The following is a 27,451-nucleotide window of genomic DNA, read 5'->3' as shown; positions in this document are numbered from 1 at the left end:
TAACTCTTAATTGGCCTCGAATAGTTTTGGTTTAACCAAACTTTGACGGAGAGGTAAAGTTGAGCTTTGCACCGCTTGCGATACTAATGTAAATGACTTTGAAATAATAAAAAAATCATTGTAAAAGAGTTCAAAAATCAAAAATTGCAAAAGCCCAAAATATCCAGAAAAAAATTGCCTGCACCATTAGAAACTCACCAAAGAGCATGTCAATGCTACTCAGAAGCCAATTTGACAAAAAGCTTTCTCTGCGGAACTAAGCAGACAAAAATCCGCAGTCAGACAATAATCTGAATTAGCCAAATATTTCTACTTGCAAGGAAAACAGGTCTCAATTGGAATCGAACTCCCGTGCTCTTTTGACTCAAGCTAATGAGGCAACTAAGTCGATATTACCAAATCGAGCTGGTAAAGTTACAAAAAAAATCGGCTAAAAACAACTGCAGTGAAAATTCGTTGCCGTCAGGCTAAATGTGCAAAAGACACTACAAATTTTGAATTCAATATAAGCAAACGGACCACACCAGTCTTTTGAGTCCTGTGGACAAAGTTGTTCACGGGAAAAAAGTCTAGTACCCGGTTGCAAAACCTTTGGTTTTGCAAGAGTAATAAACTAACAACTTTGGAAAATATCAAAGAACAAGGGTTAAAATTTGAGTCGTATGAAATTGGTACGACTGATTAGCTTGCTCAATTCAATTTGGAACGATTTTGTAGTGCGGTATAATTCGCCGCGCACAAATAGCTTTGGCGTCGTAATTAAATTTTTACAACGCGCAAAATTAGTCCAGAGCAGGCCCAAATTGGCAACTTTCAAGCCCGCAGAACTTCACAAAAATGATCGAAAGTATAAAAAAATGATCGGAAGTTCAATGATATATTTAATGCAGGATAAAAAGTTTGTTAAAAAACTATTATTCCGATCGCCGAAATTTGACTAAATAAAAAACCACCCAAAGGATAACACAGAGGCGAGTCTGTTCTTCGCAACCACTAGCGAGAACACAAAAAACAACTCTAGAAATAGCAATAACAAGAAAAAATAAGCCTCTCGGGTTGGTAAATATTTGGCCAAGTCTCGGATTAGATCTGCGACCTTGGGATTATGAGTCTCACGCACTAACTACGCAGCCACGGATGCTTAACACTTCAAAAAATAGCCACAAATGCATCACAGAGATCAGATACTATAAAATCTCCAATGCTAGAAAACGCGACTAAATAAGTGAACAATTGTATTTACGAGTTAGGTTGGGAATAAGGTTCGTACACTACGCTCGCAAGCTCAAATATTCAATCACTTTAGTCGAAAATTTAAATTAACAAAAATGATTTAAGTTACTTTATTAAAACTGAAGATACGTGCAGGCGCCAGGAATCTCAGAATGAATTGCCAGTGGTTCATAAGTTAAATTTTTTGATGAATTGTTGGAATCGTTTTTACTGACGCGGGGTAAGGAGACACATCGCTGAAAACAAATCCAGAAATTCCTTTGCTTTCTTAAATACCTCGTTCAATAGCAGCTACTAAAACATTAAATGGATCTATATTAAGTCAAAATTCAATTTCCATGCCTATTAAATTCAATTACTTGCCAATTTAGTTAACATCAAACAGCATTCCAATGTTATTTACAGAAAAAAAAAACAATAAAAGTTCGCAGTTCTCAGATTAAAAATTCAAATAAAATTTGAGTTTTTTCGTTCAAAAGATTCTCTTTCGTAATCTTCTTCGCCAACATTACATTTTTCCTTCCATTTTCAGGTGAAACTATCCACCTCTTGAGGTTTGGTCAACCATTGTCCCAATTCGCTCTGTTGCAGACTGCGAATGAACTCCTTCTTAGATTTAATGTAGTCCGTACTGTGTGATTTGCACTCCCTGTACGTCCTCGGCTCCTTGTCGTTGCTGACGGCTGCTGTGTTTCGAACTGAGATTTCAGTTTGAAGAAGAGCTTTGAACTCTCCGAACATAGACTGTTTCGAAATAGAGGACACCACGGAAGTTTCGATTAACTTTCCTGAAAAATCAGACAGTATAAAAACGCTAAGATCGTTCAGCAGTTAGCATAATCTTAATTTAGAGGCGAAGCTGAGTTTCGCACCACTTGCGATACACAATAAAACTCCAAAAATCAAAAGATAATGTGTCTTGAACCAAAGTTGAAAACAATGAATGCAATATAAAAATTACAAACAATTGAAACAAAAAAGAACTTGTAGAAAAACTCTGAAAGCCTATGAAATAACGCAACTACATCAAAAACTATGAGTTTATTATGAAATTTATACGCAACGGTAAAAGAGCTAGATCACAACAGTAAAAAACATTGAAAAACGCCAAAATTGAAATAAAAAAAATATGAAAAGTTTATCAAAAATTTCAGCCAGAGAGAACCACACGCCTAAATCTCGTGCAAAATTTGCCGCCACATTACACCTATGAAGACGAAAAAGTCGAGTCAAACTTGCTAAAAAACATCTGCAAACATTCAAAATTTTCAAATAAAGTTGCTTAAACCTAAAATACACATAACTAATTAAAAGTAATAAAAACCAGAAAACCATTAACTATATTTACCCTCAAGAATATGAAAAAAAAAGTATCAAAAAACCTAACAAAAAATTTACAGAATTATTTACCCGGCAATAAGCCGACAAAAATTGGGTCGAAATCAATTAAGTCGACAAAAAATCAACTTACATCTAATATTTTTTTCAGCTGTAAAACAATTATCACTTCAGACGTGAAGCCAGCTTTTGAATTACAGCTATTAGACGTGCATCTTGGGAAGAAACAGAGATACATTTGAAGATTACCAAATTTCGGTCATCCTGAGGACAAAGTTATTTACGGGAAAAAAGAAAGTCTAGTACCCGATTGTAATACCCTTGCTTATCGCAAGGGTAATAACAAAACTTGAATCAAATCTACTGACTCTGAAGGTCAAAGCACACGCTATCAAAAAACTTCAAACGTGCCCCACCATTATTGGGGTGCCGCACCAATATTTGCGACTTAGGTCGGAAAAAAAGAAGGGTCGTACTAATACACTCGCTTCGCAAGTTAACACAGAGGCGAAGTTGCGCTTTGCATACACAAGCAAAAAAAATGATCGATAACGCTACTAGGAAAAACTGAATGAGTAAAATTTTGAGTCTACAAAATTTCTAGAGTGACGCAAGCCAATTATGACGCATTAGCAATACCAGTCAAATTAAAAAAGAAAGAAAGTTACCAATAGCACATGCCTCAAATTATAGAGCGGACGCATTTTAGCTAGTATGCGAAAAAGTTCATTAAAAACATCGGACCCTGACCAGGTTCGAACCATCTTATTTTGTTGCGGGTCTCCTTCACTCCTCTACGCTACAGATCCATGATACCTTGAAGCCAAAGTGATATTTGTAATAGAAGGCTGCTCGTGTCAGAGCAAAGCCCTGAATGTTCCGACTGCCTTTAAGGTCTATGGAGCAGTAGTAACATGAAAACATTAAATGAAATAAAAACAAAATGAGTTTTTTTAATTTGAGAATTTTTCGTGAAAATCATCCCCCCGCACACGCCATATAAAGTACAAAAGGATAGATTTGGCTCCTTGTAACAAATCAATTATGGAAAATAAGCTTCGTCAACCACCAACTTGGAACGATTTCTGAGACTGATTAAATCTCCGCTTACGCGTTAAAAGCGCAAAATACATCGCGCGTTAATTGACCCTAATTAGCCAAAATGGGAATCGGCGTTGATAGCCCCAAAACTTACACAAAATGATCACAAGAAAAATATATTTTTAAATTTAAGCTCAGGACAACAGTACTTTTTGAATGAAATAATAAAAACTCCGTCAAAAATGCCTAGTTGAAGTCGAAATTTGTCTGAAGAAAAAAAACACCCCCGGCACAAATATTCCGTTACATTCGTTAGTAAAATCGGAACAATAATAGTCGAGGTTAACATCCTTAGCATTGGCTGTACTTAATAGCTGGTTATTGATCAAAATGAGCTCATTTTATCGCAACAATACTTGCGTCGCAACAATATTTGCGACTTAGGTTGGAAAAAAAGATAGTTCATACTATAACACAAGCTTTGCTTGTGTAAAAATGGAACATTATAACAATGGAATAATCTGTTAATTAATAATAAGTTAATTTTTATCTGTATTTGAAAACAAACGGACGGAAATTATGAAATATCATCACTGCCCGCAGTTACAAACCCGTGGAAGTATCGACAATCTCCATAGCGTCCCCATCCACGCAAGTCCAGTTCATGGAGTAGGGCAGAGACTTGGAAGCCTGTCTGGCCTCCTGGATGTCCACACTGCACAGCATGGGCCTGGACAGACGGAAGGGAGCCGCCAGTTTCTTATCATTTTCTGAAGACTCTCTTGTAAAACAATCAAATGTAATATACCACAAAACGAAGTTTTCGTATCTTGACATGGGAGTATAACTGATTATACAATGCAGCTTTTACAGCCGATCAATTCAATCTTTTGAAGAACTAAAATATGACGACTCGCCTGTAAATTTGTTGTTCAACCATTGAAATTGGGGAGGAACTTTGAATTCGGGTGTTTTAGTTTTTCTCTTTTTTTGTTTTCAACGCAAAATCAAGTACCACAAATACCTATCGGATGTGTAACGCCCAATTTGCCTAACTTACTGTGAATGTCGATTATGCATAAGTTCTAGGATTTCGTCAAATATTTCTATCACACCACGGACAAAACACGCATACAATTTAAAAAAAAACTTGAAAAATGTGGTTGGAAAATTCTGTGCTATTTGCTCAGCAACCGGCTATTCTTGTTTAGAAGAAGAGGCTGTTTGGTTTGACGGCCTATTTCAAAGAAGACTGAGTTCCTTTACAGATAGTCGTGGTATGATCACTGACCTCTTCCTCCACCCAACCAGCGAACTTTTTACAGCAATTTTCCGTTCACATGGTAATATTATTAAAAAATGGCATGCGGAACAATTAGGCTTGAACAAGCATATATGATCTTTATGCTTAACCTCGTGAAGCCCCTCGTTACACTATAAAAGTGATGCATATTTGAGATAGGTGGGGAGTGGAAGAGCCGATCACTGCTTTATATAAAATAGCTTTTTTAGTTGACGGCTTTTACGTGCCCATTTGTACGCTTCGGAATCACTAGACTAACTTGAATCTTGAAATGACAGCTCTTTCCAAGTGGTCGGCGTGGTAGAAACTTCCGATGACAATGGATGACAAATACACTGGCTCTAAGAACCAACTGAGCAATCCTCCTAAGATAATAAATACCATCTGAGAAACTATGAACCTTAAATAATGCTGATTAATAATGTCTGTAAAAGATTTTTTTTTCAAAGAGTTCTTTGGGGTCATACTCGACAAACAGATTACATCTCGCCATAGTTTCAAATTTAATTGCGAATGGAATTATCTATATCTGTGGTACTTATCCAGATCAGACAAGAAAATAAACAAACTCCATTTTATCCAAGTCATTTATTTGAATTTGACTCATCTTACCTTGCATGCCGAGCACATTCATCCGCAGCACTTTGTCAGAGCAGGACAAATTCAAGAGTCTCTCTCCAGCCAACACTCCGTCGAATGTCTGAGTTCCGAAGTCCTCATTCGTCGACGGAATTGTTCCCTCCCCTGAAAATTCAATCAAGGTCTCACAACAAAAATAACCACAAAATTACCTTTGCTTCAGTAGCTTAAACATTTAGTATTTATTTCTTTTATTTCACTCCAAGAAATCAATTGCAGGAAGAAATGGATAAAAAACAATTGTGCTTAGTGTGATTTTTAGAAATTAGGCGACAGACACATCGTCTCCACCCTATTCTACATTACATTTCACCCATATCGGAGCCAACATACCCGCCTCGATTTTGACTCTGATGAGTCCCCTGTTCTTCCTGTCTGGGTGGGCATCGTTGCCCTGGTCCACTTCGTGGGGAGAGAAGATCCTGGCGTCACCACACGGCGTCGTGTTGATGTACAAGTGAAAGCGAACACCTGAAAAAAAACAACAAATTGTGCAGCATATTTGTGGTTTCAAGGAACCATCAGCTTCAGCACGGTTAGATTCAGGAATCTGACCATTTAATTTGAACTCCGTTTAGACGTTAAACAATAATAGGGTTGTTGTTTTCAAGCAATGCATTAATCTCATGATAAGACGAAGTCGCATTGAAAGAATATTATTTATCACAAGAGTAGAACCGACACTAACAGTTACGGCTTCAGTTTGCGATGTCCAGGTTAAAAACAATGATGCTAGTAATCAGCTGTTAAAAACAATCGATAGGAAATATTGCACAAATCATTGCAGCCAAGGCAGACTTATTTTTTTAAAATGAAAGTATAGATAGTAATACAGGGGCGGATCTAGGATTTTCTTGAGGGGGGCGGATTTTCAAGAACAATTTTGAAAATTTTGTCGACCGGAGGCAAAATTTTGAAAAAACAGACCAAAAAATGCGTTTTAGGCACTTTTTGGAAAAAGTTTACCAAAAAATCGCGTTTTTTCGTCGCGCGCTTTCCTCTCAAAATTAGTGTATATTGGCGCCGATTGCGCCTTTAGAAAAATTTTAGGGTCCGTCAACAAAAATGGATATCTTAACATAGTACAAAGGGGGGACCCTTTGGGTCGGCAGGGGGTCCAAAACTCCCCCCCCCCCCCTAATTCCGCCCCTGTAGTAATAGGCCTTAGGGGATAATGCGTAATACCTACACTAAAAAGTAAAAGCAATCAAATGTTAGATCCTATAGTTCTTACATTACCTGACTTCACTCTGTAGCCGCATGACTTATTTTGTATGATTATTTCTTCCAAGATCGAACCCTCTGTCGACCCTGAGGAGACGACGCTGTTCAGTTGCGAGTAGAGGAACTTGCGCAGACATCTCTTCGAAAGGATCTCCGCGTGACAATCGTGTAATACTGTACCCGACATGCTCAAGTTCTCCCCCTTGATCGTTTTTGTACCTGAAGTCAAAAACTGAAGTTTATTTTGCCCCAAAAACTTATGAACTTAATAACACCGTTTTTCAGACTGTCGCAAAGAGCTGGGTAATCAAAGACCACTTGATGCACTTCAGCGAAAAAAGAATCTATTTTACTAACACGTAGATGCAGGGGCGGATTTAGGGGGCGGACACCTCTTCTCAGGAATTCGACCCCCTACTGACCCAGAAGGTCCCCCTTAGTACTTTTTTGAGATATCCAATTTTGGTGAGAGACACAGCCAATATTAAATTTGAGGGGGAGCGCGCCCCAAAAATACGCGATTTTTTTTGGTCAACATTTTCCAAAAAGTCCCTAAAAACGCTTCTATTGGCCTGTTTTTTTTCAAAATTTTGCCTGCGGCGCAGACAATTTCGCCAAAACAGGGTCTTTTTAGTGCTTTAGATGTCGATCAAAAATGAATTTAGTCGACCAAAAAAAATTCTGCTCTGACTATTTTGGGAGAAACTCCGTTATTAGAAAAAAAACCTTCCATTTTCGGAGCCCTATCCCAACTGAAAATTGATCGGTTCGTTCAGTTAACCAGCACTGCTAAAAAAATATGGGCTATCATTTGACAGGAAAAAAATGCAATTTTGTTCCCTTGCCTTTTAGTCTTTATGTGACTTACCTGTAGTGACAGATATGAGCTGGTAGTCGTCCCATTGTTCGTTCGTCGTCATCACAATCCCAGCTATCACTTTGTACTTGTTATAATTACTCCCACTGCGCACAGTCAACTCCATGAACTTATCCTTCACCAACTTCTGCATCTGGTTCGCAAACTCAAACTAAACAACATCAAAAAGCCTGTAACTTTCCAAGCCATTTCCTTAAATTTTCAGAGTATTATCCAAAAGTGAGTGGTGGAGACACCGAAAACAGGTTAGTCGACTATTTCATATTTCTGTTCTGTAAAAAGATGAGCTGAGCATATACTAAAACTTCATCTTTAACAGGTTGTAAGAAAGTGAACGCACTTCCACAGCCCGTTAGCATCAATTGCAAGCGTTTGGTCCCTCTTACATTCGGACCAGTTGACAAGTATGCATCTGAATCACTTCTTACGTGTGTGATTGCATTCGTATCCCCATTAGGCGCCTCATCCCCCACGACACTGGTGTTGGACACATTGGCCGGGTTCATGACTCCAAAGTGCTTCTGCAGAATGGCACAGGCCGCCTTGAACTTAGCATCCTTCTTGCTGCGTCCAGTGGCGAAGTGCTCCTCCCCATTGAACAGGGCCTAGTCAATCGGGCCGACACTTTAAACCAGCCAAACTCACTTTTTCATCCACCCACGTAAAACATTCCCACTTTACAAAACCAGCCAATAAATTAGAAGCTATCTGGTAAATCATTCCCCGGATAAATAGCTTCAAAATCTACCAAAATCATTGCGTCGGCTTGTTTTTTTAAATTAACTCCATTTCCTTGCGCCATGAGGTGGAGTAATTTAATGTGAAAAAGTGATATTTGACAGGCTCATAGTCTAGACCAGAGCTGACTAGGAAAAGAACTATAATCAATTGTAGATAGGCTATATATTAAATACTACGAATATAAATCACACTTTTTTTTTAGCTCAGCCATCATGCAAATTCCTAACAAATTTTAGATTAAAATTAAAAAGTTGATAATTATGATTTAATTGCTAAATGAAAATTGGATATTTTTATGACTGTTAAGTTTACTAAATTGGATACAAACTAACAAAATTTGGCAAAATCTTCATCAACGACCTCGCCAGACAATCTCAAAAAAATATCACCTATTTCAATCATATCCATTTTTGCATTTCAATGGAAAAAATATCAGTTAATTATACTTAATTATAAAATGTTATATTCAATGCAACTTTTCTACGCCATTTTGAACTTTCGGTGATTTTTAAGCTTCTAAATACATGCACCTGGCGTCTCGTTTGTAATTTTATTTAAGACACGCCAGCTCTTTTCATAGCTTTTATACCTCTGAAGTAATTAAAGCTAGCGAACTTCACTCAACTACGTACAAAAACAAAGCAAAATTGAGTCACACCTGATTGAAAAGAATAAGAAAGCTTGCACAAACTACCATGTGCAAACAAAGTTCATTTGCTGTACGCCCCCAGCCTCCGAACCTTCAGCCAATCTTGAGCTCAAATCTCACAAAAATCAGAATCCAAAAAATCTCTACTCAAAACTAGTAACTCAGTTTTTTTAATAAAAACAACCTCAAATCAAACAATCATGGACGATTCATGGCATCATGGTGAGCAGTTTGCTTGGCCCAAACAATTCCCACTTTCTATCAAAGGCGAGCGTCAGTCACCGATCGACATCAGAGAGAAGGACGCGGAGAAAACCCTGTTGCCGCACTTCAACCTCCGATGCATCGAGGGAGATCCAACGGCAGACTGGACCATGACTAACAACGGACACACTCTGAGTCTCTCTCCTGCCGCCGGATGCAAGTGGCAACTGGCTGGAAGTCTCCTCAAGGGAAAGTACATCCTGGATCACTTCCACAGCCACTGGGGTGAGAGCGGGGAGTACGGATGCGAGCACATGATTGACGGTGAAAAATACGCTGGCGAGACTCACTTCGTCTTCAAGTGGGCTCCTGGTCAGGACAAAACTGTCGAAGACCAAGCAGCCGTGTGGGGAATCATGATGGAGGAGACCAACAAAAGCGAACCGGTAGCTCAGAAAACCTTCGACGACCTGATAGGAAAGCACATTCACAAAGTCATTAAGCCTGGGTCCACAAAAATACCAGCGGTCAACTTTGCATCTCTGGTTCCGCACGGTTCTTCGGAGTACTTCGCCTACCAGGGATCCCTCACTACTCCTCCCTTTGCTGAAGTGGTCCTCCACATTGTCTTCAGAGACCCCATAGAGGTTTCCAAGAAGTACATGGACCAACTGAGAAGCCTAGGAGACTTGAGGGGCGGGAAAACAGAGGCCAACTACCGGGCAATTCAACCACTCAAGGGCAGAAAGATTTTCTGGTCTTGCTAAAATAACTACAACTGATATGAGCTGCGATACAGCGTAGCTGGAAAACTGTTTGGTTAAACTGATTTCATTGAGATTAATATTCTTTCCCAATATATATTGTTATATTCGCTAAATTATACGCTGCTATAAAAATTTGTTAAGCTTTATTTGTATGTTTCTCACAGATTTTAATTTCGTAAACACTCTTTTTATCACAAAAAAAAACTCGATAAGATAATTTAATGCCTGACGGCTATCTATAGAACACTGAAAGCCTGATGGCTACCTAACGGATACCTTAAGCACAAACTCTTTCTGCTGCTTCTCTCCCCTTTCTTCTATGAAGTAGAACTGAACAGCTGGTCCAGCAATTTCATTGAGAACCATCACTGGATTCGAGTTAGGTTCTTTCAGTCTTGCCTCAAGAGCCTCCGCTTTTGGAGCTTTAGGAGGCAGCTGGCTTAGTTTATATTGGGGTGCTGCAGTCTTCAGAAGAGTCTGGTTCCCACAAGTGTTCAGATCACCAGCCCAATAAGCCTCCTGAAGTCCAAATTTACACATTACAATAATATAAGTACAGGTCTCGAACAAGAACAGAAAATACTCAGAACAGTTGATATGATTTTTGCAACTCAAAACTGAATACTTACAATATCAGCCTCACTTGCCGGTTCAGGTTGCGGCTAAAAATGTAAGCCATACAACAAATCTCATGTCTACAACTTAACGAATAAATAAAATTTTGCATCACTGATAGCAGAAATGACATTAAGTTCAAAAACAAAAACCATGAAGTAACATAAATACTCAATAGCTGTGCATCTAGCACAAAATTTTCCATCAAGAAGATTTTAACTCAAAAATTTTACAAAGAGGCAAAGCTTCGCTTCGCAAACACGAGCATGAACACGACAAAAAGCAGCTTTATGAAAAGCAATAAGAAAAAGTAGAAATAAGCCTCGAATTAGTAAGAAAAATCGACTACTTCTCAGATTCGATCTACACGGAATCTTGCTGAATCTCACGCACTAACACGGACGCTTATTACTTAACAAACACTAGCCACAAATAAAGCAGGGAACAGATGCTATGAAATTTCCAATGCTACACATCGTGATTATAACTAAAATGCCACCAAATAAGTGAACACATTTATTTGCACGTTAGGTTAGAAAAAAACAGAAGGTTCGTACCAATACACTACGTTGCTCCCGAGTGTTAACAACATTCCTTTTATCTACTGGTCAAAAACAACCTAAAACTTTTCGAAACATTGAGTAATTCGTCATACATTTGGAACATGAATAAGCAAATAAACTTTTTAACAAATCATAGTCAAACCACCGAAATAAAAAACTGAGAGTAAACCAACTTTCAGACAGCTTCATTAAAAAATCTAGGCAACAGACAGTTGAAAAAAAGCCAATTGTCACTGAAAACGACAATTCTTTTTTGAGAATATACAGAAGAAAAAATATATCATGTTTTAGGTATTTGAATTTCGAGAACATGTCATGATTGTCACTTTTTTATCAAATTAACCCAGTTTAATGAAACCCCGTTTGTCAACTGTTAAGCATCAAAAGAACTTAAAAAATTAAAGATAGCCAATAGACAGTTGGAAAAGAGTAAAAAAGCAAGGAAACAAAATAACTTGATTGAAAATCGAAACTTGAAATTGTTTTTAAAATTTTTAAACAAGTTTTTTTATTTCCTTATTCTCTTACACTTTTCCAACCACCTGTTGGCTATCTTTAAGTTTCTAAATTCTTATGAGGCGTAGCAAACCACAAACGTGCAAATGGTGCAAAAAAGAATTTTCGGTATAAAAAATGACTTATATTTTCAGAACACCCAGCAGAATAAAAAAAAAAGTACCTTGTTCCAGTTTTCACTTCTACAGGTCTTTGATTTTTTGCTTGTTTTTTTTTAAGAAAAAATATTCACGATAATTTTTTTTGAATTTTGAAGTTGATCAACTTCTAGTTTCAAAAGGACTCAAATTTCGATGAACGTAGTGAAATGCAAAAAAATGTCAACCCTAAACTGTTTTTGAAAATCAAAGGGCTTGAAGGCTGTTTCTTTCCTTGCGTTATTTGAATCTTTTCGAACTGTGTCTTGGCTGTCTCAAGATTTCCCAGCGGAACAAAAAAAAACCAAATGATCTATTTTTGGCTCAATAGGATAGCCCTAAGAAAAAAGAAACAATCAGAAATTCTTGAAATTCAAAAATCGTAACGTGATATAATTTTTCTTTGAAATTCGAATTTAAAGAATTGCTGATGGCTTATTTTTTTTTCTTGAGGCCATCCTATTTAGCTAAAAACATATATACTTAGGTTTCTTTATTCCACTGGGAAATCCAATCAAAGCCAACAGACAGTTAGAAAAGAGTCAACTAACTCAAGGAAACAGAAACAAACTACAACTTCGAATTTTAAACTGAAATTATATAAAGCCTTCTAGCTCTTTGTTTTTCCAGAACAATTTATGTTAGCTTGTTTTCTTTATTTCGCCGACTCTTAAAAACCAACTTCAAAAAGATCAATTTTGATCGAGAACATATATTTTACTGAAAAAAAAAACAAGCTTAAAATCATCAACGACTTATATGATAGAAAATCACATTTTGATTTTACACTTAAGCGGGGAGGGGAAGCTACACTCGGAAAATTAGGCAAGAAAAACATGACAAGTAGATCTAGAAAAAGAACACTGAAAAGATCACTGAGCTTCGCGTCACTTCCGAAACATTTTATGCCATAAGGCTGCAATATTTTTCATACTCTTCAGAAACTTACTTTTTTTCAAAATCATCAAAATTTTGTTTTAAATAAAACCATTTTTCTGACCCTGCTGCTGCTAAACTATAATATTACGTCAAAAAATTCCTTAAAATTGCAGTGTTGATTTATTCTGCTAATTGTGTTGAAGCAATTTGTAATCATTTACGAACCCCACTAACAGCACTCTAACGCATTTATGATTCATATAAACACATTTACCCATTGTAAGAAAGCAAAAAAGTCAAATAAAAACCGAAATTTTAACACAGGCAAAGCGGAGCTTCCAATCACCTCCGATACAACACAATTTTTAAAAAACATTTTAGAAAAAAAGACTAGGACTACCAAAACTTTCGTATGTCTCGATAAAAATCATTCTAAGCAAAAACCGCCCAGCAAAACATTTGAAGATAGAACACAGAGACGACGCACCACTTGCGATACAACTTTGATTAAAATCAAACGGAAAAATTTAAAAATTCAAAAAATCGTTTTTGTCAATAAAAAATTTTCAAAGAAAAAGCGGTCTCAAATAGCTGTGTCACATCTACCAGATGCGTCGAATGGTTGATTAAATTTGATTTTATAATTACCATTTGGAAACAAAGCCGAAAATACCTGAGCAGAAACCTTTCGTGCCGAATAAAATTCAAACTCAAAATTCAAATTCAAGTTATAAAAAAAATTGTCCCTTTCCCCTGAGAGCACACGCACGAACACAAACTTTTTTCGATACCCGGACGACGCAATAAGAGGCCACTAGGTCGATATAAATTAAGCCGAAACTTATTATCCCGATAAAAAAAGACAAAAATGAAAAAAAATTGGCAAATCGATAAAATTACAAGCGGTATTTAAACCAAATTTCGATTCCGCCAGATTTTTAAAATGCTAAAACACTTAAATTAGAGTGATAATTGTTTACAGCAAAATTGAAACGATTCTTAGATCTGGCAACTAAGCTAACGAAAATAAGCAGACAAAAAATGGACCGATATTTTTTTGAACCGGTATATTTACCGTTAAAAACAGGTCCTAGTCAGATACGAACCCAAGACCATTTGGCGTCCCAGGCGTATTCGTTACCTCCACGCTAAGTGTACAGGAGACACTAAGAAATTTGAATTCATTACGAAGTAAGGTACCACGAGTACAGATGAGCACTGTAGACAAAATTAGAAAAAATAGTCTAGTACCCGATTGCAATACGCTTGCTTATCGCAAGGGTAATAAGCAAAGCCGAAAACCTTTGAGCCTACATCAGTTGATAAAAAACTAATTTTGTATAAAAAAATTCATCCCCCTGAAACTACAATGAACAACAGTTTCAACAAATATGAAAATGGCTTACAGCAAAAAAAACCATGTTGTGGCAACTAAGCCGACATTAACTTGATCAAGCAAGCGAAAGTCCACCAATTGATTTTTTACGGGAAAAAATTTAATGCATGCATACTTAAAAAACAAGGTCCGGCCGGGACTCAAAACCACAAACTTAGGCTGAAAAAGCCACCACATTACCTATATGTCAAGTGGGATCAAGTAGCAGTTGTTAAATTTCAAAAAAACGCAAGTAAGAAAATCGAGTAAGATTCATAAGAAAAGTTGGTTAAGTGAAAAAAGACTAGTTCCCGATTACAAGACACTTGCTCTCGCAAAAGTAAAAAGAGCAATCAGTTAATTTCATGATTTCACAAGATTTGACAAAGCTCTATCAGTTACTTTCGTGTGATTGAAAAAAATGCAAAGAAAAACGCACAAAAAAATTTCCTAGAAATTTCGAGAAACTTTTCACAAAAAAAATCAGCAAAACTTTTTGGAACTCAATTACCAGCACCCTTTTTACAAGAATGCATCCAACGGACATTGCATTACAGTGAACATTGAAAAATTTCTCAAATCACATGTCGTTTCTCAAATCACGAGAAAATTACATGCTCTGGCGACTACGCAGACAAGAAAAAACAAGAAAACAAACATGCCGAAACTTAGTTTTCAAGACGAAACTTTTCTGTTTACATAAAAATTGAGTCCATGCCGGATTCGAGAACTTGATATTCGCAGTTCCAGGTATGGACGTTACTTCCAGTTCATAGTACGCTGAATTTGAATGTATTATAAATCAAGCCTTATCAACTCGGAAATTTATTTTCTTTTAGTTTAATGTGTGTTAAGGTTTATAAATCGCAAGCGTAACTAGATAACAATCTTCAGTACCAACCTCTGTCACATCTGTTGCGAAATTATACGATGCCGCTTTATTTGAAGCCTGTTCCTCCAACTGTTGTACAATCTTCGGATACTTCTTCAACATTCTCATAGCCAATGCTGAAGCATGTTCTTGGGCATCTTCCACAGTTGGGCCCTCACCTTTGAACAAGCCACTCTCTGGCAAGCCTTGGATAAAGAGGTTAATGGACACTATTTGTCCATGACGTGTCCTGGTTGTCTTTGGGTCAGAAAACACCAACTTGCTACCTGAATAAGAAACGAATTATGACACAAAAAATAAAGTATCGCATGTTTTTAATGACACTTCTAAGTTTAAAAAACTATACTCGCCAAACAGCCGAAAGAGATATGCAGTCTTCTCTTCGCCTTCGTTGAGCCCTAAATGAGTGGTTTCTGGCGAATAGTTGGCCAAATGATTGAGATCTCTGGCGGTGTTTACAACTGGCGACGTAGTATTTTGCCCTGAATTCTGATTGCGGTACAGATTCATCAACTAAAACAACAACCATTCATCATATTGCTCTCTCTGGACACCAAAAACTATATAAGCAGACGGAGAAGCAAAACGGAATTGAGTGAATACTCCTCTGAGTGTGTATGAAAAACTAATACTGGCGAGGCGATACAATATATGGTACTTACACTTTCAGCCAGCTGACTGCTGTGCTCGGATCTGATGTAGTCATATGCACACACCTGTTTGGCGTCTTTCTTGTTACTTCCACTCCCTTCGTATTTACACCCATTCACAACAACCCAAGCCTGAAATTAAACTTTGGCCACTCGAAAATAGTCAAACGTCAACTTTCGAATTTACAAGAATTAAGTTATATGGCCTCGAATCTCTTTGAATTTCAAAAAAAAATATGATGGACATTTTATGTTATAACAACCCAATTTGAGAAAACTTGATTAGTAGATAAAATTTTTATTCCGCTGGGAAATCTGAAATTTTAAACTCATTTTCGAAATAAGAAGTCGCTCACGTTTTTCGTGATCCTTACACTTTTCCTGTTCGATATTGGAGTTTGCTGTCCTTTTCACAAAGAAAATGAATAGAATTTCTGTAAAGAAATCGAAATTCTAACCGCGAAAAATCAAATTTCTGCGCAAACAAAGTTCAAGACTTTTTCTTCGAATAAAAACGCTGAGCAAAAAAAACAAAAAAATCACCAATACTAAGATTATTCATGTTTTTAGGTCGACCAAATTTTCTGAGGTCTCCCAAATGATTATAAAGACCGTAATATAACCAAATTTTCTGCTCCGCAAGCAAATTTTTGAAAAAAGGCGTTTTTAGGCACTTTTTGGAAAATTTCGACCGTAAAATCGCGTTTTTCGGCGCGCTCGCTGCCCCTTCAAAATATGTATAGATTGACGCCAAAAGCGCCTTTGGAAAAATTTTATGGTGACGCCAAAAATGGATATCTCAAAATAGTACAAAGGGGGGACCCTTTGTGTCGGCAGGGGGTCGAATCCCTGAGGAGGGGGTGGGGGCGTCCGCCCCCTCCTAAATCCGCTACTGACACAGGCTAAGCAGAGCCTCAAAACTATATGCGATACATCACAAGTATAGCATGGCAAGCTTGCCGAGAGAAAATAATCGAAAAATTATCGTAAGCTATATATCAAAACTTCATACGTCTGTCTCGAATAACATTCATCTTGAGGAAAACATGCAGAGACAATTGCTAGCAAAAAAACTCATCAATCGGCAATTTATCAGAAAGTCTGGACAGGCATATAAATTTGAGCCAGCCGAAGTTTTCAAGATTCGCGTACCCCCAAGCACAAGCACGACACAATTTGAGGCGAATAAATCGCTATAAAATGAGCTAAAAGCTTTGAAGCCTAAAAAGCAAAACAAAGTGAAATTACAAGCATAAATTACAAAAAAAAACACATTTCGGTTTAAAACAAAAAAGCACAAATTAGATCTGTGATGTCATATTTTTTAAAAGTTTCAAATAGGAAAGTTTCTATATTCCGATTACAAACCAATTGGTCTTACAAGTATAAAAATTAAAATAATCAAAAAATTTTCGATCAAGACTTCGCCTAGTTTTCAAAGTTTGACAATATCGGTCAACAAGTGTTTCAAATTATATTAATATAGAGTAAAAACAGGTCAAAAAGACAAATGTCTGCAGTAACATAGCATTGCGACAAATTTGTGAATCGGAAAATCAAACCGAAAATTTGTGTTTACCCGACCCGTGTTTCTGAGTGGATTGAGAAATAATCATTTTTTTCACTGCAAATTGCTGGTGTTCCGAAAAAAGCATATCACGATTGACGAGATAATTCTTTAAATAATTTACAAAAGCAGTACGAAAAGCACAAAAGCAGTCAATGAAATTGATGTATGCATATCTCTTTAAAAACATTGAAGTTGATCACAATTCTATCAGATAATGTATCCGAATTGATCGAAAAAGAAACTCTGCCATTAAATGAAATCGACCTCCAATCTCAGAAACGGAGTACTATGCAGAACTAGCTGAGGATGGATGAAAATTTTACAAATTTTACGTAAAAAGTTGAAAAACAACACTGAATCTAGTTTTATGGAAGTTTACGGGTTTCTGAAGGTGTGAAAAAGAATGTTCATTTAGAGCCAACTGTTTTAAAATCTATCTTTACAAAACTACGAAAGTTGTTGATTTACTAAACCTCTTAAAATTCGAACCCATTGCAAGCATGCTATGAAACTATCAACTAGGAGTCCGCTTTTTTATGTAGAAAACAAACCCTCCAAATTTTTCGAGAAATCGAGGTTTTCAGACAATTTTATGAATTTACTTACGAATTTAGTACTTTCAAATAAATTTGTAATTTTCCCCCTATTTTTTTTCTCTTCTATGTCTAGGCTCACTAATGCCACATTGCGTCTCATAATTATGCGCGCTTCAAATGAAAGAAAAATTAAACAAAAGTGGAATTTATGTTTATCTCTAAGACAAATGAGAATAAATTCTGATCTATCTGACTCTATTGAGGGAAGCATTTCAAGGGAGGGAAACATAATAGGGAAGAATTTCAACGGAAGGAGCTTGATAAAATAATTTACGTAGAAAGTTTCAATACTCAAGACTCAAACCATTGTTCTCAGTCTCTTAGATCCTTACGCCAAGCCTCTTCATATCCCTCTGTCAAGAAATTTGGTGAAAAAACTGGTACAACGCACGAGTCCATGGCACAATTGTTTAACGAGTTTTTCGGATCAGTCTTTGGTCCGAAAGTTATCACTGATTTTATGTTTCCTTCCCTTTAAATCTTCCACCTGCAAGATGCTTTGATTACAAACGCTGATGTTAAAAGACGTCTAGAAGCTTGTGATGATAGCTGCTCAATGGGATCTGATGCGTTACCATCTTTTGTCATGAAACATTGCTCCAATATTTTGTCCCCAGCTATATGCATTTTGTTTAATTCAATCGTTTCTAGCTGTTTCTGGCCATCTGAATGGAAACTATCACATGTTACACCCTTTTACAAGTCAGGATCATCAAGTGATATCACAAACTATCGACCAATCAGTATCTTACCAAAATTTTTGCTTATTTTTGAGCGCATTTTGTTTGATTACATTTATCGTAAAGCTATGAAGATCATTAAACCACAGCAACATGGACTCATGAAATGTACTGTATCGCAGATAATAAATTATTTGGATCTTAATAATGCCAACCTTGATAACAACCTTCCATGTTTATCTATCTATTTCGACCCACAAAAGGCATTTGATTCAGTGCCCCATCATTTACTCTGTACCCTTGGCTCAGATTTCATTAATCTGTTTATATCTTATTTTAATGACAGACATCAATGCGTTAAGTTAAAAAAAATCCCTATCCAACGTTATAGATGTTACTTCTGGTGTCCCTCAGCGTAGCGTTTTGGGTCCTCTTTTCTTTTTGTTATTTATTGATGATCTTCCTGATGAAGTTGTTCATAGTGTTTATTTTTTCTTTTGCGATGACTTAAAACTACAATCAAGTTCATCGCCTGAAAACATTCAACGTGATATTGACACACTTTCTGAATGGGCAAAAATAAATGGACTTTCGTTTCATTCTCAAAAACCAAGCTTTTGAGTTTTGGCTATCCACAATACAATTTTACAATGGTAAGCGTTTCATTAGAATTTGTCGAGGATATTAAAGATTTGGGCCTGATTATCAACAACAAACTCATTTGCAATTCGCATATTGACCTCAAACTTGCCAAAAGCAACAAAACCTTCAACGTTCTACGGAGAAATGTGCCTTTTCAAGTTAAACAGCTACGTAAACTTTTACTCGATCGATCATTAATTCTATCCGTGTTACTTTTTACCTCCATTGCATGGTCACATTCAGTAAACAGCCTTCGCCTTGAAAGTTTTCAAAAACGCGTTCTTAAGTGGGTGTCAAATTCGAATGACTATGACAAATGCCTACAGATTGCTAGGAACTTATTCGTTCTGATGTCAATTTGTTATGGAAAATTTGGCACAAAAAAAATCGACATCACGGTTGAACTGGAATTGATTAAGTCCACAAGCTCTACTCGTTCTGCTAGTACAAATCAGTTTGCATTTAAACCTACAAGACGATTCGAATCTGACAACAAATTCTTCATCAAAGCTGTCCCTACAGCAAAGGAACTTATAAAACTGAATATCTTAAGCTTTGAATCTACCCTACCCATTTTCTCAAGAGACCTTAAAAACCATCTGGTTCAAAAACGAGCTTCTTTTAACCTATACAATTCGTGTACTTTCGTAATTAAATGTTTTTGTTGAAATTGCCAAGCATAATTTGCTAGTATTTTGTTCTGTATTGTTTAATTCTTTGATCTATACATTCCACCTAGTATCTATTGTACTTCCTTAAGGTGAATTCAAGTCTTTTACAACTACTACTAGTACTAAATGCCTTTCTCACAAAATCGAAGTCAATATTAACAGAAAATGTTTTCAATCAGTGGAAAATAATCAAAATTATTACAAATTGCGGGTTACAACCGGAATACTATTCAGATAAACATCAAGATTGATGAGTTCAAGTTCATAAGAATTTTTCAGTCTTGAAAAGTCATCTGCTTTTTATCTAATCGGTCAGTATTAACACTACTTGCCTGGATTATTTTCTTACTTTGAGATTTTCACGATTTACTTTGAGGTTTTGAATACTCAATTCTGATTGGCTGAAAGTAAGCTAAAATAAATTTCAAGCATTCGGTCCCTCAAGCATAAGGGACGCCACCAACCAGCAGGCTACTTAGCCTTCTCATTCCCGATGCTCAATGTTTGATGTCTAATGCGGTGTATTTTCGTGCTTTTCGTAAATATAGGTTGCGAGATACGGTGGCCAGTCAGTAAGCAGAATGGTCTAAGAGCAGATTGGGTCCAAGAGCAGAAAAACAGAAAAATATCAGCTTTTATTAGCTTATCTGTAAATTAATTATGAGAAATAAAAAATAATACCAAAGCAATCAACATTTTATGCATAATTGAGTAAATTAATCAAGAATTAAACAAAAAGTAATCAAAAAAACTTAATAAAATTAGTCAATTCATGCATAATTTATTCGTTTTCTTGGTAGTTTTCGACGATTCTAATAATTTTTTCATCAATTAGCCATATAAACCAATATATGTCAATATTTTTCTGTTTTTCTGCTCTTGGACCCATTCTGCACTTGGACCATTCTGCTTATTGCTCCGCCTCCGCGAGATACATATTTGAATTAATTATGCTTTAGGGCAGACTGGAGAGGACAAGAATCATTTAGTCTTGCCTTTACCTACTCATTTTTGAGTAAAAATCTGATTTCAACGGTAGAAAAACATGAAAGCGAACCTGCACTTCGCAAACAAGCAAAAATGGCAAATAGGAGCTTTCAAATAGCAGGAAAATGCAACGTTTCGAAAGATGAGTAATGGAAAAATAAAATAACCTTATGTAAATCGAAACTACGCCATTGAGAACCTGCACATATGCAGTCTACTACCTTGAGCTGTATGCACATACTGTCATTCAAATACTAGCCATTAATATATTGACCTTTTTTACCAATACCAGCTACACAGACACTAAATTTGGCACTTTTGATAAAATCTGACTAATTCATGCGACTTAGGAGAGAAAAAATCGAATTCGTAGTTCAATACGAAAGTTTTCTCGAGAAAATAGTTCGAACCTACTTTAGTGTTGATGCGGGAAAAAATTAACAAGAAGTCAGCAAAAATTTTGCAGACGCAGGTGGAACCGAAAAATGAAAGACTGTCTAAAAATGGAACAAAAAAAAAAACAATTTTCTTTCATTGCAGCATAGAAACAAATTTCGTCTCTGAGGCAGAGCTGCAATTCGTTACCACAAGTGAGAAAACGTCGAACAGTAGCTCTAAAGAGACAAAAAATCACATAATGAAAGAAAAGGCAAAATAAGACTTGAAAAACAAACTTTCGATAAGAGTCGGAATCGAACCTCTGAACCACAAGAATAATAGCTTCACGTTCTGGCCTCTGTGCCATGGTCGGTTGAAAATATGCAAACAATAAAGCCGATAGAACAGATGCTATAACTTGTCAATGCACGGCTTCGAACGTGCCACAAAATGAGCACTTATATTTGCGAGAAAGTTGAGGAAAATGGATTCGTAAAATAACACTACGTTCGCTTGTGCAACTACACCGGATTTTTAAAATGGACGTTTTAAACAAATAGGCTGAGAATATATCTGCTGGTTCACGCAAACAGAGCTGACGAGAGATTCAACAGAAGGACTCAGTGTTCTTCTGTTAGATAAGTTGTTAACCGGCAAAAAAGTCTATAATCCGATTTGATAATGCTTGCTACTTTGTTTTTCAAAGCGTTATTTGGTTTGGATCTTCATTATTTGACAAATACTTGGGTCTCCCTGGTTCCGATTAACGAGCTGCAAAAACTTCTGCATGCTACGTAGCTAGTTTTCCATTTTGAATGTTAAAATGACCACAATGCTACCTTAAAAGTGGGTGACGTAGCTCCTGGTGCTTTGAAATCTTCGAAATTGAACGTGGGTAGGCTGCCGGCAAATATGTGATTGAAGAACTCCATCGGATTTTTATAAACAGCCAGAGATTTAATTTGAGGCCGGGATCGGTTTATACCACAAGATCGGGGTCTCTTCGCAGCTACAGGAGATGAGCTTAACGCTGCAGACCTCAACAACTCAAGATTTGTTTCTGAAAATCGATCCAGATTTCATCAAAAATTTAACGAAATAGCAACAACTTTCAAAAATATCTCGGAATTAGTAATCAAAAGGTTAAATTTATATCCCACCAAGAACACTAGGAGGCGGAGGAGGTCTTTTCAGACCTTGACTCTGTCCTAGTCTATCGACACTTGCCAAAGTTCTCTGTTGGCTGGAGTATTCGGGTTTTTCTGAAATTAAACAACAGAATCATTCTCAAAAACGTTATCGAAATTCAAACAAAATAAGATATCTAATAAACACAACTACAGCCAACGAAAACAGCATAATTGAAAATTACACAAAAAAAGTTTGCTCAAATCAACTCTTCAAATCAGCAAAAAAAAATAAATTCAGCTCCGATTAACCTCGCAATCTTGGTGAAAATAAGGTTAAAGTATAATATTATGATGGGTTGAAACATTGGTATAACAAACCTGCGATCTCCAATTTTTTCGTAGATTCGTCATGACCAAGGCCAGCCATACTATCTATCTGAAAGTTAAACAAATTGTTCCCAAAATAGTTTCAACATTTTATTAGGCACTCTTTCTTTTTTTATTCAGGTTTCAATTATATCAGAAAAACATATTTGATATTAAAGATGACGGGCGGCCAAGCCAAACAGAGTCCGTCAATGTTGTCGATAGATTTGCTACTTTTCTGCCAGAATTTCTAAATTAGAATCTGAAAAATTAAGACTTCCTGTACCGGGCATTCTTCAGTGCAAATCCAGAGACATAACTAGATAGGCAGCAAGTCATTTTGATGTTCTCTTGTGCGAATAAGTAAAATACAAAAAGAAAGTAATATTTGTACTTAACACAAAGACAAATTTAATATTTATTTAAAAATCATCACTCAAAAAACACGGTTTTTTCAAAAAAACCATTTATTCAATTAAAGATTGCTGCGCTACATAGAGAACCACTTGAAACAAGACTTGATCTCTAATGAGCATCTTACCGTCTGTCAATTTAACTTATTTGGAGAATATTTGGATCAACTTATCTCTCTTCCCTTCCTATGGTATCTACTTAACAATCTCCCACCCCTATGAATAAATACAGTAAATTAGCACAGAACTTTCAATTGCGAATACTAATTTTGCTGCATTGTCAGGGGCTACAACATATTCAGTTGTCAATCATCTTAGTTGCTATTCTTTATTTACTTATCTCTGAGAGTTCTCATATTATAATTAAGTGTGAGTTTGGTACCTGCCTGCCAATCAGCCTAGAACTGTCTAGCTGTTATGTGTTGACCTCTAGTTCACTCTCTTAATTGTGCGAACTAGAAATCAGTCAATTCAGTCTTTAACAAACAACGTTTTTATCATCCCTTGTTATGGCGCAGTCAGCGGATGGAGGGGGGAAAAACCCCCTTGGAATTGTGGCATTCTGGCCTCCGAATCAGGCGGAACCACAACTCTTATGGGAACACTGGAAACAAAGATTTCATTGGGCAATGGTGGCGAAACATGGACTAGTCTCGTCGGAATTTTACTTTGCATCGACATTAACTGAAGCACAGATTAATGACCTGGGTGACATTGGTGGCAAACCAAGGGAAGAAGGTGAACGTACACTGATATCGAATCTGTACCTATGCCTGGGACACGAGGGACAGCGAGCCTTGCATAATCAGCATCCACACTTGAATATGGAAACAATACGATACCCACGGTTTTTGGATACCTGTGTAGCTCTTTTCCAGAAAGAGCTAAACGAAACGTACAAGATGTACCAGATGTTGTCCAGGAAACAAAAGGAGGGTGAAAGCTTAGAATCGTTCTATGCAGAACTTAGCGGAATGGCGGCAAGATGCAATTTGGGTACCCAAGAGCGGAAAATGGTGAGAGACATATTTATATTCAATATGAGGAACAGTGACGCGCAGAACGAGCTGTGTCGGGAAACTAAGACCCCGGAGGAAGCATTGAGAATGTCGGAAAACTAAGACCCCGGAGGAAGCATTGAGAATCGCGATGTCGTATGAAAGAGGAGACAAGTACGCATAGACTTACAAGGGCGTCGCATCCGGCTCCACGGGAACGGCCTATCCATCGCCAGGGGGTTCCCTGCAGATCAAAACGGAACCAATCAGCAATATTCGTGGATCCAGGGGACGAGGAATGCCAAGGGGACGGGGCCAATACCCAAATCGTGGAGGAGGTCGAACACAAGAACGAATGCAAGAACGGAGATGTTACAATTGCGATCAACCGAACTTCACCCCAGAACACCGACAACGATGCCCAGCACGAGCCGTCACTTGCAATTTTTGCAAAAAAGGTCGGGCATTTTGAGAGGACTTGCCGGGGAAAACGACAGTCGAGGGGGGGACAACCGGTTGGACTAATCCAAGGGGATGAGCTATTCGAGGAAGAAGATACTCCCTCGGATGACGTGGGGTCCCAAGCTGCGGCAAATTCAGTAGGTTTCGTTAAACGAGAACAACACAGCTGGTCATCAGAAAGTTCAGACGACTACATGGTTATGGCTATTAGACGGAAGAAAGAAACATTGAAAGTTGCCGGATCTAAACTCACAATAAATATTAATGGACACCCGATGAACATCTGGATCGACAGTGGATCGCCGATATCCATTTTAACACTGGACGACTTGAGGAAAACAGTGGGAAGAGCGGGAATTAATTTAAAACAAGATGACGTTGAAGATGACGAATTCCGGGACTACAGCAACAATCGGATCAAGATGTTGGGCAGAATGGAGCTTGAGTTAGCATCAAACGGCCGTAAGACGAAGGCAGAAGTCCGAGTCATTGGGGGGACCAGACCATCTATCGTGGGACGTGACTTGATGGGGAAACTCGGACTCCAGTTGATGCAAGCAGATCCAAGGGGGGAAGTAATGAACATCCAGGGGACGGAAGACAGTTCATGTGAGAAGGGGCACGTCGGAGAATCGGAGGATGAGCAGATGGACCAATGGCAAATATACTTCAGTAAGCTATTCCCAAAACTTTTTACTAGAGTCGGAAAAATTAGGAACTACAAGGTTCAAGCGGAATTGTTCAAAAATCTTGTACCAGTGCAGCAGAAGGGACGGAGAGTGCCGGTAACGCTCCAAGAAAAGGTGGACAAGGAAATTGATAAGCTATTAACCCAGGGACATATAGAAAAGTTGAAAGAGTGTTCGGATCGATATTTTGTTTCTCCGATCGTCATCACCGTGAAAAAAGACGGGTCCGTGAAAATAGCATTGGAATCTCGAGAGCTTAATAAACAAGTTCATAAAAACAAATACCAAATGCCAAACATAGAAGAACTTGTAGATACAATAGGACAACTTATTTCCGAGAAAAAACAAGGGGAGGTGTATTTTACTACGATGGATTTAACGTACGCGTATGGGCAACTACCACTTGGTGAAGAAACAAGCGTACACTTCAACTTTTCTTTGGTGGGCGGACGGTCGACAGGAACATACCGATTCCGGACAGGGTTTTACGGGCTAACGTCCATGTCGGCAGAGTTCCAACGAGTAATGGACTCAATTTTGAACGAATTCCCACAAGCGAACGCGTTTATTGATGATATTTTGGTTACTACCAAGGGAACGGAAGTAGAACATATCTCCTTGGTTGAAAAGATCCTCAGGAAACTAAATCGCGAAAACATATCGCTGAAATTACCGACATGTGAGTTTGCGGAACGAGAATGTGAGTGGCTCGGTCATCGTATAACCGAAACGGGGGTAAACAGCGTGGTTCTAAACAGTCTAGACAGCTCTCATCCAATCAGAAGCGAGAATGGAAAGCATGCTTACAAACAGCGACGGTTGAGGGCGGAAAGTCATGCGTGAAGACACCGACCAATAGGAAACGATCAATTTGCATAACGCTTAAATCAAAGAAATCCAAGGGACATTCAGTGTGCTCTATATATCGTTCCCTTGGAAGACGGTTAAATTGGCCTATATCAAATAATTTAAGCAAAATGGATAGCGATTCGAATTGTTCTTTCCCAGTAATTGAAATTGATTCCCAAACTAACTCTCCGAATAGACTACACTCTCAGATCAACTCTCCGCTTTTATTGGATGAAAACCTATTGAGTAGCGATGAAATAACTGTCATTAACCCTGAAATGGTGGCCATTACTAAAAATACACGGGATTCAAAAATCAATACAGTACTTTCTATACCCTCGAAATTCCCAGGCGAATTTTTTCCTACCGTTAACCCTAATCAGCAAATTATGTCTATCATTCCCCGTGATTGCAAGATTATCAAGAAATCCCAAGCGTTACCAGAACTATTTAATTTGGAATTTGTTGCCTCGAACATACCGGCCCATGTGAACTTAATACGAGTAAAAGAAGCATTGAAGAAGAAGATTAATTTAAAAGAAGAACTCCTGAAGATCGGGAAGTACTGGGCCCAATACGCAAACGATTTCTCATTACGGGACGATTGTGTGTGGCTAGATGGACGGTTGGTCATTCCCTTGCCATTACAAGTCCCAATTGAATCGCGGATACATTATTACCATCACGGAAAAAGAAACATGTATGAAGGAGCGCGTGACGTTTGGTATCCCTACATGTACCGCAGTTTGGCAGCGAAGGCCACGTACTGTCAGCAATGCACGGAAGCGGGTAAGAACCTAAAAACGTTATTACCCAAAGGAGACATGGGGAAGATCCCTGAACCAAGGGAACCAAATGAATGTATACAGTTGGATTTCTGGGGGCCAATAAACTACTTGAATGAAAGTAAGAAATATGTCTTAGTTGCTACGGACCGTTTTTCAAGGTGGCCATCAGCAATGGTTACTACCACTAACACTTCAGATAAAGTTCTAAAATTTCTCGATAAATACATAACTCAACATGGAGTACCTCGGAAAATCCACGTTGATCAGGGATCATGTTTTACATCTAATAAGTTTAAAAGCTTCTGTAACAGCGAAGGCATCGAGCTAATGTACTCACCAGTAAACGATCATCGGGGTACGGGTTCAGTTGAACGGACAATAGGGAGTTTGAAGAATTTTGTCCTCACCTATGCGACTGAAAAGGAGCATAAGTCTTTAGAATCTATGGTCGATAAAGCGCTAGGCGCGTTACGATTTTCCAAAAATGCAACAAATAAATTAACACCTTTTGAAGCTCACCACGGCCGGGAGGCTAACACCGTTTTACGCAATCTTACGAAGAAACCAAGTTTGAAAAATTTGAATTGGA

At 37.6% G+C, this 27,451-nt stretch overlaps 2 protein-coding genes across 2 annotated transcripts; one reads left to right on the top strand and one right to left on the bottom strand.

Annotated features, from left to right (window-relative positions):
- Positions 1–1,548: 1,548 nt before the first annotated feature.
- On the bottom strand, positions 1,549–22,735 carry LOC134844406 (double-stranded RNA-specific editase Adar-like). Its single transcript, XM_063861067.1, has 14 exons — positions 22,676–22,735; positions 22,328–22,429; positions 22,007–22,227; positions 15,656–15,775; positions 15,003–15,506; positions 10,293–10,535; positions 8,084–8,260; positions 7,647–7,806; positions 6,794–6,997; positions 5,888–6,025; positions 5,528–5,659; positions 5,175–5,280; positions 4,224–4,393; positions 1,549–2,021 (listed from the first exon to the last, which is right to left on the bottom strand). The coding sequence occupies exons 5-14, from the start codon at positions 15,099–15,101 to the stop codon at positions 1,762–1,764; spliced, it is 1,689 nt and encodes a 562-aa protein (XP_063717137.1). The 5' UTR covers positions 15,102–15,506; positions 15,656–15,775; positions 22,007–22,227; positions 22,328–22,429; positions 22,676–22,735; the 3' UTR covers positions 1,549–1,761.
- LOC134844407 (carbonic anhydrase 2-like) lies at positions 8,785–10,201 on the top strand. Its single transcript, XM_063861068.1, has one exon. It carries the CDS (start codon positions 9,246–9,248, stop codon positions 10,014–10,016), a length of 771 nt encoding a protein of 256 aa, XP_063717138.1. The 5' UTR covers positions 8,785–9,245; the 3' UTR covers positions 10,017–10,201.
- Positions 22,736–27,451: the final 4,716 nt, after the last annotated feature.

Source organism: Symsagittifera roscoffensis, chromosome 4, assembly GCF_963678635.1.
Source record: "Symsagittifera roscoffensis chromosome 4, txSymRosc1.1, whole genome shotgun sequence".
Classification (NCBI taxonomy): domain Eukaryota; kingdom Metazoa; phylum Xenacoelomorpha; order Acoela; family Convolutidae; genus Symsagittifera; species Symsagittifera roscoffensis.
This window is presented reverse-complemented; position numbering and strand designations above follow the sequence as displayed.